The sequence below is a fragment of the Centrocercus urophasianus genome, unplaced genomic scaffold (assembly GCF_019232065.1).
Source record: "Centrocercus urophasianus isolate 14NV4802_14NV808 unplaced genomic scaffold, USGS_Curo_1.0 seq_16, whole genome shotgun sequence".
In the NCBI taxonomy this organism is placed as follows: Eukaryota; Metazoa; Chordata; class Aves; order Galliformes; family Phasianidae; genus Centrocercus; species Centrocercus urophasianus.
The window spans coordinates 45,625,392-45,641,639 of NW_024884711.1; the positions used below are offsets into that span (position 1 = coordinate 45,625,392).

The 16,248-nt window shown below is 46.6% G+C and overlaps 1 protein-coding gene across 1 annotated transcript in view; it reads left to right on the forward strand.

Annotated features, from left to right (window-relative positions):
• WNT3A (Wnt family member 3A) overlaps positions 1–15,726 on the forward strand; it is an 82,838-nt gene extending 67,112 nt beyond the window's left edge. Inside the window, exons 3-4 of the mRNA XM_042817274.1 lie at positions 11,842–12,107; positions 15,247–15,726. Of these exons, the coding sequence (XP_042673208.1) occupies positions 11,842–12,107; positions 15,247–15,726 (746 nt within the window). The remainder of the gene's footprint in view (positions 1–11,841; positions 12,108–15,246) is intronic.
• Positions 15,727–16,248: the final 522 nt, after the last annotated feature.

Here is a 16,248-nt window from a genome sequence, read left to right on the forward strand (position 1 = left end):
GCGTGAGCCTGCAGCCCCTCTCTTCTTGCAAGGGAGAATATTGAGCAATGGAAGAACCCTTTCCAGCCAACACTTTATTTGGAATGGGTGGGGTAGGGGGAATAGAGAACAGCAAAGGTGGAAAAAAAAGGAGTTCCTGTGCATCTCAAAGCTCTGGCCTTGGAAGCCTGGCTGTGGGAGGTTCATGAAAGAGATTGTTTCCCTGGGGATTTCCAGTTACATTTTGCAGATGCACCAATGCACCACGTTCCCCTGTTTAGGTAAATGCTGAAACTGAAGCACTCGACTCTTCCTCAGCCTTGTGGAGACTCTGCCTGCTGCCACATCCTGCCTCTGCTCCCCAGCCAGAACGAGAAGTAGCAGCAAAAACCAGAAAGGGGAACCCTACACTTCTCCTTCCCCTCCACTTGCACACTGGGTGCTGCTCAAGCTCTGGGTGCAGCTCTGGGCTGTGTAGGAGGCACCTTGCATTGCCCATCACTTGCTTGCACTTTCCCTCTCAGTGCAGGGTTGAAAGGATGCAAAAGACAGCGAACTGTAGGCAAAAATAATAATAACAATAACAATAATGGGAAAATCTCATTGTTTCTAACACCAAACTCAAGCCTCAAGTGGGAACCCCAGTAGAGATAGCTCAGTGCCTGTGTGTGTGTGTGTGTGTGTCTGTCTGTGTGCAAAACGGCCCGGCAGAATCCCCCAGCTTTAGCCAGGCTTTGAAAAAGATCTGGGTGGTGATTCAAAATCCAGGTTACGACCTGTGACCTTTGGATGAGAAATTGTTGCCATTTAGGATGTGTTAGGAGGTCCATCCTTTTCATCAAATGCGTGTTTCTTCTTGCTGCGGGAGGCAATCACACCGGTATATCATTAACTCGCAGAAAAGGAGGCTGTAAAAGAAGTTGATGGGGGACCTTAGCCCACACCCTGCTGGGGTCTGCTCGGAGCACAATATCCCAGCGACCATGAGATTAAGCTAAAGAGAAAAGTGAAAATGCTTTTCACGATTCACACGCCCTTTAGATTGTTTTATTAAACCATTTGAATAGGGATTTCCCTTTCGGCCGACAACGGGGCCCGGCCAATGCATAGTTCTAGGTTGCTATGACTTAGTTGGTGCTGGCTAATCACAAGTGAGGGCAAATTTCATATAAAATATCTGGGGCCATTGTCAACCTAATGCGGCGTGACAGTGCCAGCACAAAGGGGGATTCATTCACCCCAGCAGGTAATAAGGACGATTTGCCATACCAACCAGGCAGTCTCGAGGGGGGCTGTCAAATACGATCAGAGCAGCAAAATGGAGCCTCGCATTCCATTCTCAGGTGGGCGAAGGCAATCCTTTTGTTGGACCATGTTGCTTCTGATAACAGAATACAATTATTTTTCTTTTCTTGCCCATATCCTATTGACCAGCGGGGCTGTTTTGCATAGCACTCTTTGGGACTTGTCTTTTCTTCTTGCCTTCTTTCGAGGCCAGGAGAGACCCCGGTGATCCCTTTAACCTGGAAGGCGCCGCGGAGAATTTCAGCCTTGTCCTTCCCTGCTCCCTCTCCGCCTTCCCTTTTCATTAAGGACTCAGTCCTGCCACAATGAGCATGGTGTATCTCTGCTAATAACCCCCAATTGGCACACAGCTTCCTTTTGTCTCAAGCCTTCCAGGGACATCAGGCGGATGGGGAGACAAGGGTAATTTGGGGCAGTTTGAGAGACGGTGAGTTTCAGGCCTTGAGACAGGGATGAAATATTCAGAAGACATTTACGGGAGGTGGGGGGGAACCACCGCTGAGCGTTTCACACATGGCCAAGCCAACAGAAAGACAGATAAAACGTGCTTGCATTGAGCAGAGTGGGTAGGGAGACATACATGACAATGATTAGATCGACAGAGAGATTGGGCGATAGAGAAGGAGATAGGGGGATGTTTGCTTTGCGAGCAGCAGACGGGTTACTGATACCAGGCCATCCTGCTGATTTGCTTATCTTGGGGGTCTGCTTACCTGCAGTCACCTGGGGTTATTTTGACAGCAGCTAATTAGCGAGAGCATTCCAGCCCCCGACCCACCCTGCTCTGCTCAGCAGGCAGCGCGCATTGGCCCCGCTCCATGAGCTGGCTCTACCTGTTTGGGAGCACAGGCACTGGGGGTTGCAGCCTCGGTGTGCTGAGTGGAATGATAACCGTAAGCAACCAGCAAGAGAAAATAAATAAATAAATAAAAGAACAAATAAAAGCCACTGTTCGCATGCTTTAGAGGAACTCGGCCTTCAGGATTTTACAAGCCGAGTTCATCCAAACCTCATTCCATCCAACGTTCTCTCTTATCCTTGGCAGGAATTGCCCATTTAATAATTTCCCTCCAATGATCTGAATCACGGCTAATCTGATCAAATGTCTTTTTAGGGCCTTTCATCTTCGCAGGGATGTGTTGACACTAGCACGCCGGTTCAGAGGAAACAAGAACTCAATCAGAACTTCGTTCAAAACACAGATGGGACCCAAACCTAACCTTTCCTTTAAGATATGCAAAAGTGTGGTTAGCTTCTTGTTATTATGCTTTGCATTTGCATAAGTCTTTGCATTTTGGGGCCTGATTTTTACAAGGATAAAATAGTCAAACAAACCCTGGAGCTGGATTTTGATGAGAAACAGTGCAGAATCAGCTGGGCATGGAGTTGGCATGGCTTCTTGTGGTGAAGGGCAGAGGCTGTGGCATCATGCAGAGCCCAGCGTGGAGCTGTGGGGGAGCTTTGTGGGATCTGTGGGCGTTCTGCACTCATGGATGCTCTGAAGCCTGTGGTGGGAGAGCTGCATGTATTCCATCCCTTTTGGAGGTTAGACCTAATATTGTTGTTTACCTGCAGCCACCAAACACTGGGATTTTTGCAAAGTAGTCCCCCCTAAGCACAGCGAGAAGCCTGCTTAGGAAATGCACCTAAAGATGAAGGGACCCAAGACAAACCTACACATCACCAAAAGGCAGCAGGTTCGGATTTCAATAGCATGTGGCTCCAAACCATCCAGATCAGTCTGTACACCTATGCCGAGACTGTCATCTTACAAAGGGCTGGTAGGGCAAAGGACTTGATCCTTCTGTGTCCAGGGATCCTGTACCATAATAGATTCTACTCTCTTGGACTCTCGTCCAAGGGATCCCATGCAATCCTGCTCTTCTGGAAAGGATTGATGGAGGTTTGAGTAGTTGTGGACATGTCTTCCCTGTGCAATACAGAGCTGCTCTGGAGAGTCCTGGAGGTACAGCCAAGACCTGCAGTACCTATAAGTCCAGATGAGGTGCTTATTAGAAGTAGCCATGGTCTGCACAGCTCAGCACACATGCAGGTTGAGGTACCAATGCTCTCCTGGAATCATAGAATCATAGAATCACCAAGGTTGGAAGAGACCTCCAGGATCATCCAGTCCAACCATCCACCTACCACCAATATTTCCCCACTAATCCATATGCCCTGGAAGGCTCTATGCAAGAGTGACCCAAGCATGAGCATTACTCTTTGTATAATGAGACATGATGCAGTATAGAGCAAACAGAAAAATTCTCTCTTTTGCCCTTTGCAGGCTGATAGAATACTTAAAGCTCAGCTATGGGGTGTAAGCTGAACTTTATGACTATCCTCTATAGATAGTACACCAGATCTGGTCAGTGGTGTGAGTCATTAGAGCACACCATTTGAATGCATCCATGAGTGTTTCTTTATGTTCCAAATGCAATTTAGTGCATTTCTGCAAATAGGGAAACTGAGGCAGGTTACATGGTTGCTCATATCCAGAGAGGGACTTTGGTCAATATTTGTAGCCCACTGGGTGATGCAATCATTGGGATCCAACCTTTCTGTAGCCTCCCTAAAGCCCCCAGAGATATCTGAAAATAACTTTGAAAGCTTCCTGCCTCACTGACAGTGTTGTGATTAAATGGAAACCCAGAGCCTGGCACTTGACTACTTGGCATTTAGACTTGGAGGACCACCAAGTATAGAAAAGGAAGCTTTAAGCAAGTTCAAGATCTCTTCCTACTGCTTTGACTTTAGAAACCGCTTTACAGTGAGCATAATTATAGGCAGCATGAATACAGCATGCACTGCTGAACTTGGGAATGTGCTCTTTGGAATGTTTTGCCATACCATCAAGAAGCATACCTTGCCCCTTTCTGTCTTGTGATGAGCGCATCCAAGGCCACCACTTGCTCCTCTTCACCTTCCCTAGTGGGTGGAAGGGGAATCTTTAAAAACAACCCACAGCCTTGGCAAAAGGATCCCCTCTCACTGTGCTCAGGGTGTAATTGAGGAGACTCCAGCAGCAGGCCCGGAGATGGTGATGCAGGATGTGTTGAAGTTGGCAAGGCTGTGTTGAGGGGAACATGAACACCAGGACCACTCTTGAGCAGAGCTAAAGGAAGCCTGAAGCTGAGCCAGTTAGCTTCTATAAACTCCTTTTAATTGGTTAATCTGAACTGAAATCTTCTATTGCTACAAGCAGGAGGAATATATCTGAGGCTATGAAAGCCAATATTTTGTTTCCAGCATTCCCACTATTTTCCCTGTGACACCTCTGTGATCCTCCCCCACTTTTACTACGGGAACAACTCTTGTTTCCCTCCAGCGCTTGGACACTGGCTCTGCAGCATGGATGAATCTTTCAGACAACATGTGCCATGGGGCTCCCTGTTCCCCACTTTCACCTGGTGCTATGCCAATATTTAATAGTTCTGATTGGCATACCATTTTGTTCTTTGTGAACATAAAAATAAACTGCCTTTAGACACTTTTTATTTCACCTTTCCTCCTCCTTTCCCTGGGGGAAGAATGCATCCAATGATCAGAGGTGTGACCCTTCACTTTTTTCCTCATCAGTTTTTGCAGAAGGGATTGATCTTGTGCAAGGAGCATCGTATGGGGGAAGACTTCATCTCCATGTACATCTCTTGGTCCTTGGCTCTGAGGGTTCTGTTGGTTGGTAGGTTTAGCACCAGAGACTGACTGAGCTGAGGGGACTTGAGTCAAAGAGTAGGCTTCCTAATCCCTCAAAGCTCATATCACAAATTCCTCACCATCTTTGGACAATTCCTTCCACCTCTGTAGTATCCATGATGCCTTATCTGCAAGAACTCCCAACCATAGTAACTAGGAGGAGACTGAGCCACTAAGAAAGGCTCTCAGTATAAGAGGTGGGGCTGTGCTGACTCCAAATTCCAGAATCGCCAGCCTGCATCCAGTTTTATTTCCAGTTTCTTTGGTTGAGGGTTTTATTTAGATTATTTTTTAATCCAGAGTCAATGTAGTGACAACTCTTGTGCAAATCCTAGCATGAGAGCTGTGGGTTTGTATTCCCTCAGGCCAGGGAGGGAATTTAAACCCTTTCTCACACTCTCTGGGTGCATGCCCTACCAGACAAATGTTGGAAAGGCTTTACACTTTCAACCCCTCAGAGATGAGTTTTCTGAAACAGGTTGCCTGGGCATCTAAAATAGCTGACGCAACAGTTAGCTTTCTCTTCTGTGTTAGCTTTGAAAAACAAAGCAGAGAGAAAGCAGCGTGCTCCTCCTTGGAGTCCTGTTGAGCAGTTGGGACATTTCCTTCATTTTAACCTGCTTCCTAAATAATTCTTCCAAGATCTCTAAAGAAATTGCTGGAAATTTGAAGTTTGCAGCCACATCACTGCAGTGCCATTCCTAGGGTAGGCTTGGGAGAATGATCCTCTATTCAAGAGCAGAGACACTAATGATCAACAAGGAGTGTCCAACACCTGGAAACTCTGTCCTTCACTGCTATACATCTCCAGGGGCAATCTGTGACAGTTCTGTTGTTTTCATGATGTTCATACATCACCCAGGCCAAAAAGGTACCAAGTCAGTGTTTCACACTAAGGGCCATGTTTTAAAAGGGATGGCAGCTAAATCCTGGCAAGAAGAATGTTGCTGGCATGGGAGGCTTAGCTCCACAGAGTAGTGTGAGTAGCTGTCCTAGAGACATCAGGGTCCCATATACTGAGGAACTTCCATACTTTCAATAGGAGCACCCAGAAAAGTGGGATGCTGAGTCCCTGCTGCTCATCTCTCTGTTCTCCAGGTTGCTGAGGTCTCCTTCCTTCCTCAGAAGGTGTACAGCCCAGCGCCACCTCAAGCAGGAGACCCCCCTTTCTTTTCTTTCTAAGACTGCACAGATCTCACTGCTTTCTTTTAAGAAGTCCCCAGTGGAAATAGCAGTTCCTCCCTCTCTAAGAAACATCCTAGCTCTTCCAGCTGTGGTCCAGGGCAGAGAATTTGCAGTTTCAGTTCCCAACATATCTGAGTGTGGGTTATGTGGCCCTCTCACCAGGAGCCTGCTGCTACCTCTATTCAACTGAGCAGAGAGCAAGGAAAGATGTAGGGTGTCAACAGCAGAGAAAACAGGGCTCAGTGCTATGGTACAGAAGTAGTGGACTGTGGATTTTTAAAACAGAAATGAACCATGACATTTGTCCTTCTGCTTCACCAGTCTTTCTTCCCTCACATCTGGAATATCTGTCTGACCTGGGGTTCATCTTTTAGTCACCAAGAGAAAGACTGAGGAAAAACAAGTCACTGTCTGGGCAGCAGAACCTATAAGAGCAGGTTTCGTATGTCAGACAGTCAAAATATTTATGTGGTTATTCATTTGCCTTTCTCATCACACATCTTGATGGAACCTTTGTTCAGCTCCAGCGCCGTCTGCCTACGGTTCTGAAGACATCACTAAACTGAGCATTGCAGGCCCCTGGGGAGATAGGCAGGGTTGTTTTCAGGTGTGTGGATAAGGAAGCAGAAGCACAGGCTGACCAAGTCACGTAAGAAAGCTGTGCAAAAGCAGGAAATCGAATCTTATATCACATCATCTTCAGAACTTTGAATTCTTATACTAATACTGCCCAACCATATCGTTCTGCATCCTGAAATGATGCTCCTGCTGAGCACAGGGGTGTTCTACATGCACCATTCAGACTCCCAGCCTCACAGAATGGGCTCTTTAGAAAACTATTTCCAGAAATGACAGTGATTGGTTGGACAGTCAGGTTGGAAAAGACCACTATGATCCCCAAGACCAACCCCAACCCATCCCACTGTGCCCACTGACCACATCACTCAGTGCCACACCTCCACAGTCCTTAAACACCTCCAGGGATGGTGACCCCACCACCTCCCTGGGCAGCCTGTGCCACTACATCACTGCTCTTTCAGAGAAGTCATTCCTAATATCCAATCTGAGCCTCCCCTGGTGCAACTTGAGGCCATGACCTTTCATATTATTGAGAAGAAGCCAACCCTTGTCTTGCTCCTTTCAGGCAGTTGTAGAGAATGATGGGGTCTCCCCTGAGCCTCCTCTTCTCCAGGCTGAACCATCCCAGTTCCCTCAGCTGCTCCCCATCAAGACTTCTGCTCCAGGCCCTTCACAGCTCCATTACCCTTCTCTGGACACGTTCCAGATCCTCACTGTCTTTCTTGTGGTGAGGTGCCCAGAACTGAACACAGTACCAGGATACCTTAGATCCCCCCCAAGTCAGGGAAACTTGAGAGCAGGAGCAGGCAGGAATTAAACAAGCCAGAGCTATGGTGTCCTTGTGCTGCACTGAAAACAAAGTGTTTAAGATGCTCTTAAGCCAGCATCCCCGTGAGATATGAGTCCCTAGCAACCTTCCCTTGCCAGGTGACTTTCCAGAAGCCCTCTTCAAGTCCTAACGAGATGCTTGTCTCCTGCTACCAGAACCACCCAGAGAGGAATGAGGCGACCTGACCAACATACTGCACTTTCCTGTTATCTTTGCTAAGTCTCTTGCATTTTTATATGGCACCTTAATAACCCCTCATTTCCATTACAAGTGCATGCTTTCCTTCTGCTTATCTGTATCTCTATACACTCCTCCATTCCTGCAGCCACACCGCCTCCAGCTACAACCTGGGGAGCTCTCTGGTGCTCCATAGGGTCATGTCTGCTCGGTAATGGGAGTTCAGTCCCATAACTGGGGAGGTGGCAGGACGTGATTCAGCGATGGCTCTCCTCCATCTGCGTCAATATTGAACTTGCTGCCTGAAGTTAGGGGCAGGAGAAGTAAACCCAGTGCCCTAATTTCATGCAGTCATTAAAGAGATTGGCTGCAACTTTCTCAAGAGACAAACTCCTAACCTCAGTGCCCGAGGCCAGATTTCAGCTTTGCTCTGCCTGCCTGCATTCCCCAGGTAGTTACCATCAGATACAATGCTATTTGCTTCCTGTTGTGTGCTGTTAAGTGGTGGCTGCACTCCACCCCAGGGGTGGCTGCATTTCAAAAGCAGGGGAGTGATTACGGCATATACAGGCTGTAAAAGGCAGTGGGCTTTTTTTTTTCTTTTTTTTTTTTTTTCTTTTTTTCTGGGAAGAGAAGAGCCAAGTATAATTTGGAGCTTCTTAAGTCAAATCCTATCAATACCTTCCCGGAGCTGAAGGCTTTGAGTAAGGGCCAGCAGCACTGCACAGTTGATATAATGGACTGGGATTTAGGCAGAGCTGGGTACCTGCAGAAAAAGCTGTGCTCCTGTGCTCCACTGTTTAGTTGTGCCAAAGCCCTGCAAAAGGCAGAAGTTTTGCAGCCCCTCTGCCAGCATTGCCTGATGCTCCCTGGGTTTTGAAGAGCTCTGCAGCTGCATGCAGGGAAACACCTCTTTTCTGAGCTCATGAATCCCTCCAAAGCCCAGCTAGAATGCAGGACCTGTGGACTCCTAACCCTCCTAACACAGGGCTACTCCTCTCACACACACTCAGGACAAAGCCTTCTGTACAAACACTGTGGTTGCAGCTGCTTTCTTTTCAGTCCTAGCCCAGGGGATTCTCCAAGGCATTTGCAAACATCCTCTTCTGTCAACCTCTTCTCCCATGTAACAGCGATAAGACAAGAGGGGATGGCCTCAAGTTGTGCCAGGGAGGTTCAGGTTGGATATTTGGAAAAACTTCTCAGAAAGAGCAGTGAGGCAGTGGCACAGGTTGCCCAGGGAGGTGGTGGGGTCACCATCCCTGGAGGTGTTCAAGGACTGTGTGGCACTGAGGGATGTAGTCAGCGGGCATGGTGGGATGGGTTGGAGTTGGACTTGGGGATCATAGTGGTCTTTTCCAACCTGATGATTCTATGATTTTCTGATCATATGAAAAATTTTAGGATTAGTTAGGCTGCAGCTGGAGGCAGCAGAGATGTTTCAGCTATTCTCTGGTCTCTGTATCCTCCAACTCTCTGCCAGAGGATAATGGAACTCATCCTAGCAGTTTAACTGACTGGATTCTGTGAGAAGCATTTGCCTTTCACAGGCCATGGGACTGGGCATCGATCTCCTTGTAGACACCATATCAACCTCCCCATGGCAGAGGTTTAGTTTCTGGATCCCATCTGAGCTTAGGCAAGAGCAAAGTGCTGAGTCCTCAGTCCTGTTAGAACTGGACTCACCTGGTCATGCTCTGAAGCCAAGCTTTTGCACAACCAAAGAGCTGCATGGTCACCAGCTTTGGGATCCTTCAGGGTGGAGAGATGCTGAATAGGGATTTTTAAAAATCACATTGTGGAACTGAGTGTTCCTTTGGTTCTGGCTCCCAGGGACTTAGTAACCTCATGATGCGCTGCAACGTTGTGTTCCAGGACATTGCTCATACCTTCTGCTTGTAAGTTCATGCACGTTATTTGATTTGCCTATTGCTGTGTTTGGTAGTCTTCCCAAAGCAAAGCAGCACTGCACAAGTTCTTGCTTAAGCCTTCAGTCCAGACGAGACTTCTCTGCAAGCGTGCAGGTTTGATTTCTCCCTGAGAACACACTGGTATTTTGGCTTGGCATATTAAACTCTCCTTGTGTTTGTAAAGCCTGGAAGCATCTAGAAATTAAAGATTAAGCCAAAATGCCCTGGGAAAGCTCAGATCAGCAAAAAGTGGTGCAGAGAACATTAGGGAGGATTTGTGGAGGTATATCATGAGATGAAGCAAAGCTCGATGAAAGTTGGTGAAGCTGCATCAACTGGAAACTGACCTCCTACCTTCATGGGTCCAGTTATGTTTCAGTACTGTCCTATTCTGATCATTCAACCATTCAAAAGGTTCTTGGTCAATTGGTCTATAGGCAGGACATGAGCTCATGTGGTAAAATATACAAGGTGAAAGGAGGCAGGTTAGCAGAACCATTGACTTCTTAGAACTGCCTCAAGGGATTGAGAACAATCTTTTTTAATGATAAAATGTTATTTTCCTGAAGCCAAAACGCATTGCAGAGGTGTTTTCTGAGGTGTAGTGCTGAACTCCATGGTCATTTCCAGTGAGTGAAGAAACAGAATGAAATGAAAACTGAAAATAAAGCCGATCCTTTGGTACATTCCTATTTTCAAAGCAGTTTGAAAGGTTTTCTTTTCAGTATATTGTGGAAAAAGCACTGGAAACCGGGAAAGCTAGGCCAACACTGAGCTGCCCTTCTCCTCCCATCTCTATCTATGATGAAAGGCTGTCAAGGAAGGTTTCCTCAGAGGTCGTGGAAACTTTTGGCTCATCCCATCCAGCATGTGAAGCAATGGACAGAAAAGGAGAGATCATTCCAGTCCCCTTGGCCAGGAATTTAGTTAGGCAAAGTGAGCAAAGCGTTAGGAACCTGGATGATGCCATATGCTGAGCACCGTCTCCAAGTTGGCTTTAGAGTGGAGGGTGGGGTTAATGCTTAGTTAGATAAGGAAGCATCTGTCCATCCTGATATTCACCCACCTTCCAGCCATCAGTAGCTGTCCCAGTGAAGGAGCATTGAGTGTTGGTCTCACCATGAAATACAAAGGCTGATGTTAACTGTAGATTTGCATTTTTATGGCCCAAATTCTACTCATCAGAAGTCAACACTGAGGCTCTGTGCGTGGCTAAGTGATGCGCTGCCTGCAAATTAGTATGTAATATAATTTATATGCCCTGAGATATTTCATTTTTGATTGCTTTTTGTTTTGCCATAGCTCCATCCTAAGAACTTACACAGAATCACAGAATGGCCAGGGTTGGAAGGGAACTCAAGGATCATGAATCTCCAATCCCTGACTACATGCAGGGCCACCAACCTCCCCATTTCATAGCAGCCCAGGCTGCCCAGGGCCCCATCCAACGTGGCCTTGCACACCTCCAGGGATGGACGGGGCATCACAGCCTCTCTGGGCAGCTGTTCCAGCACATCACCACTCTCATAGCACAGAACTTCCCCCTGACATCCAACCTCCAGCTGTCCTCCCTCAACTTCAAGCCATTTCCCCTTGTCCTGCTGTCATCTCCCCTTTCCAAGAGCTGACTCCCCTCCTGTTTGTAGGCTCCCTTTAGGTACTGCAGGCTGCCATGAGGTCACCCCGCAGCTTCTCTTCTCCAAGCTGAACAAGCCCAGCTCCCTCAGCCTGTCTTCGTAGGGGAGGTGCTCCAGTCCCCTGATTATCTTTGTGGCTCTCCTCTGGACTCTCTCCAACAGCTGTCTGTTTTAACTTAGTTAAATTTTGTTTTCTGACCTCAGTGAGCTTGCATCCAGCCTGGTTACTCAGAGAAACTGTGAATGCCCCATCCCTGGAGGTTCTCAAGGCCAGGTTGGATGGGGCTCTGGGCAGCCTGACCTGGTGAGGGGCAACTCTGCTTATGGCAAAGGAGTTGGAACTGGATGATCTTTATGATTTTTTCCAACCCAAGCCAATCTATGATTCTACAGTTGCCTAGTGTAAGGCAATGCCTTTGCACCACAGATAAGAGGAGAGTTTTGTGTCTTTCTGCCATGCCCTCAAGAGAAGATGTTCAGCCTTGATCATGGCCACACGTGGTCCTTTTGCAGGCCAATGTTCACCGATTTCTTTCTTTCACAGCTACCAGGGAATCCGCCTTCGTCCATGCCATTGCTTCTGCCGGAGTGGCTTTTGCAGTGACCAGGTCCTGTGCCGAAGGCTCGGCCACCATCTGCGGCTGTGACACTCGTCATAAGGGCTCTCCAGGGGAAGGCTGGAAATGGGGAGGCTGCAGTGAGGACGTGGAGTTTGGGAGCATGGTGTCTCGGGAATTCGCTGATGCCCGAGAGAACAGACCGGATGCTCGGTCAGCCATGAACAGGCACAACAATGAAGCTGGAAGGACCGTAAGGACATTTGTTTTTACCTTTCTTGATCTGCTGTACTGATTTCTTATCTCCAGAGGGAACTAAGAGGAGTAATCAAACATAAATCTGGGCTGCTTTATGTCATGAAGTGGTGATACATGTCCCAAAATTGTTCTTTGCTGGGAGGTGACCAATGTATCCTTGTGCCTGGTCTTAAAGTAAATTCACCCATTCAGATGTAAATGTCTAACTTGGAGTTAATTGTCCATATCACTCCGTAGTAAGTGGATCATGGTGGAATATGAAGTTTTGGATCTTGAAATAGCTCAGTTAGGTGATGCCCTATTTGTACTTGGGTATAGGAAGGAGAGCTGTATGGCCAGAGATGTCTGTACTGTAGACATCTGAAGTTAAGAGAGATGGACCAAAGTTTATGGGCAGGATTCAGCTGGTTAAGCAAAGGCAATTTAGTTTAACCCAAGGAAGATATTCTGAAGCATCCAGTCTGTCCTTGGACTTGTAATGGGAAAGACTGTGGGCCTTCTGGAGGTCCTCTTCCATCTGTGATCTGATGCCTTGGACACTCAAGGAGCTCAGAAATGATATTATGTCCTTGTGTTTTGGCAGCTGAATCCTAATCTAAGTGCAGCAGTCACACAGAACACGTGCATCCAGGCCTAGCTATAAAAGAACTCAGCTGCCTAAAGTGAGATTTAGGTAGCCCAATGTACAACTGCAGGCCCCTTATTTCATACTACAGACCTATAAAATCTGTCTATATCTCAGCTTGTGCCTCAGAAGTCTCCAGCATTTGTACCACTCCGGGCATGTTGTGTAGAAGGGCCCATCCTGGTGGAGAAAGCTGAGTCGATGGTGTCTGTGGAGTGTGATCCTGCAGGAGCTCTTGAAGGGAACCCAATGGCTTGGAGCCTTTTCCCCTGCTATCCCTGTCCTGCCCTGTAGACTTGAGGGTGGAGAAAAGCAGGAGAGCATTTCCCACCACCCCTCTTCTCAACAGTGTTCTATTTCCCAGGGAATATTTAAAGGAAAATGAGAGAGAATGTGACTCTGGTGCCTTCAGATTTAACATGGACCATGCCCCAAAGCCAGCTAGTGCGTTTTCATTTCTGCCACTGAAAAAAATATACGAGGGAACTGAAAGTATAAGGTTTTGCTCTCATCACCGTGGCTGACTCATAAACAGTGAATCTTTTTTGTAAGGTGGAAAAGTCCCTATCACAGGACATTCTCTTTTCATCTCAAGAACAGTCCATGAACGCCCAAAGAACATAATTTATGGGAAACAATTTGTGAAACTAAATCGCAAAGCTTTTGCTGATGTGGATCGTTCCACTGCTCTTATGAGATAGCTGCTTTTCTTTCTCATGTAGTAAACTCAAATTAGTTCATCCCTCAGTGGAAGAAAGATACATCACTGCAATCAAAAGAGGTTAATGTGGTCTTTTTCCTTCCGGATAAGCCCTCACACATGCCTGGGAGGATGTATGACTGTGCAGAGCCATAGCAAAGCCAGCACAGTCGTGCAATGCTAGGAAGCCTCTGTTTTGTGTGAGATCTTCAGGTGGATGCTGTCTAACCTCTATGGAGTTATTCCACCTCACACCTTAAGACAGCTGGTCTGAAACATGGAGTACAGTTTATCAAGATAAAGAAATACCACCTGAAACAGAACTTGTCTGCAAGACAAATACAAGGAGTAATGCGGTTTCCTCAAGCCCTGACCCAAATTATCCCAGGTAACCCAAGGCACTGTGCATTCCTGGGATAGGTGATGAGATACAGAGGGCTGTGGGGAAGCTGGATAGGCTGAAAAGGAGGGATTTAAAGTGAGAATCTCAGAAAAAGATGTGCTGTGAGCAAAATCCCTATGATCTCAGGTCTGGAGAGGTCTTACGACTGTCAGTTTTGGCACTGATTTGCCTCTGGATCTTCTACAGATTTCAACCATTCTGAACATCTGAAATCCTCTGCTTTATGGAATGGTGTTTGTCATTCTCACCATGCCAGCACCCATGGGTAGCTGTTTCAACCCTCCATGCTCAAGTGGTTTGAGCTAAGCTTGAGCCCATAGGCAGTGTTTCATATTAGTTCCCATATGAGTTCAAACCCTACCACCAGGCCAGCAGCTTTGATTAAGTTCAGCATGATTACACAGACCAAACGTTTTGTGGTTCTCTCTCATTGCTAATTACAACCTCTTTTGTGGCATGTGATACTCTGTAAATAACACAGGAAAGCACCTGGTGAACATCAAGGTGCTGAATCATGGCAAATCTCTTGGACTCAGGCTGCCACTCGTCTGTTCACGTACCCAGAAATTTGCTGATCAGTCTGAAAGTGCAGATTATCAAGTGAGTTGCATAAAGCTGAGAATACCTGAGGGCAGCATCAATAGAAACCTCTGGACTAATTTTATGAGTGGTGAGGGCAACCAATGATCAATAATCTCCCTCCCATATATTCTAGGACAGTGCTTTATGTTGAAATGTGAGCTTTTCAAATTCAGAAGTTGAGCTCCTGTTTTTTTTTTTCTTCTTAAGAAAATCGTATTTGTTTGAAAATAAATGATGCATTAGTTTTCAGGTTTCTGAACACGGCCACCAGTAAAGCTGGAAATTTGTTTGATGAAGCAAACATGAAAACATACGTAATAAATGGAGTTATGGTCTGGATGTTTAGGACATTTCTCATTCCTTTGATTTTCAAATGGAATAGCAGTATATTTCACTCCTGAATGCATTGTTTTAGTAGGTTTCTCCATTCTTTGCTTTTGTGCATGTCCAAATCATGTCCTTGGGTGACAATACTGAAATATTCATATATGAACACAGGTAGGAAAATGTTAATGTATACGAAATCACTTCAACCCATACTGAAAGCAATCGATGGGTGTTTAAAATTGAGGTGAGAATCTGAGATAGCTACTGAAAATAACAAGTTGTGAATGTTTTGTTTGCCTCAGTACCTTAGCAGCGCTCTGACTGAGGGAAAAAGATGATTCTTGTTCACAAGGTGCAAATGTATATATGGAAACACAGCTTTAGATATTGGATTCTATGATTCTAAATGCTGGCTGAATTGGAAAATGCAGTATGTGTTTCGATGGCAGGCTAATGTCTTCCCTCTTCTTTGCTTTTTCTCGTCTTCTCTTTTCCAGTCCATTATAGAACTCATGCATCTGAAGTGCAAATGTCACGGCCTCTCGGGCAGCTGTGAAGTGAAGACCTGCTGGTGGTCTCAGCCTGACTTCAGGGTCATCGGGGATTACCTGAAGGACAAATACGACAGCGCTTCGGAAATGGTGGTGGAAAAACACCGGGAATCCCGTGGTTGGGTCGAGACCCTGCGGCCCAAATACAACTTCTTCAAGGCTCCGACTGAGAAGGACCTGGTTTACTATGAGAACTCACCCAACTTTTGTGAGCCCAACCCTGAGACGGGTTCCTTCGGGACTCGTGACAGGATCTGTAACGTCACTTCCCATGGGATTGACGGCTGTGACCTTTTGTGCTGCGGCCGCGGGCACAACACGAGGACTGAGAAACGGAAAGAGAAGTGCCACTGTATCTTCCACTGGTGCTGCTACGTCCGCTGCCAGGAATGCATACGAGTCTACGATGTCCACACGTGCAAGTAAAGCAGGCAAGCCCCTTTGCAGGGCTCCAAGAGGAGAAACAGATTCGAGCCTACTTCCTTTGAGGTTGGGAGACAAGAGAGAAGTCTACTTTTTTGATAATAAAAGATTTAAAAAAAAAAAAAAATTAAAGGCTAAAAACTGGTTGGATAGAATAGGTCTAATGACTTCTGGGCTATCCTGAGGTTCATCTGGCGGTCACACAAGTTACGCCACAATGATGCATCACGCAGGAGACAGTGGCTTTTTAGCTGGCCAGCAACGCAGAGCTGGAAAGAAGAGCATCAGCAAAAGCATGGATTGGCTCTGCTCTCGCCCACCTGAAGTGATTTGTGTGATTAAGTGTCCTTTGAAAGACTTGCATCTTCCTAGATATCTCCTTTTCCCTCAGCCAGAGAAAGGCTGTGTTGGACACCAGCACTAAGCTTTCTGAGATCTATCTACATACTCAAACGGCCAGACTCTGTGCATAAGAGCAACAACAACAACAGCAAAAGAAATAAAAGCAGATAAGTTAATGATGTA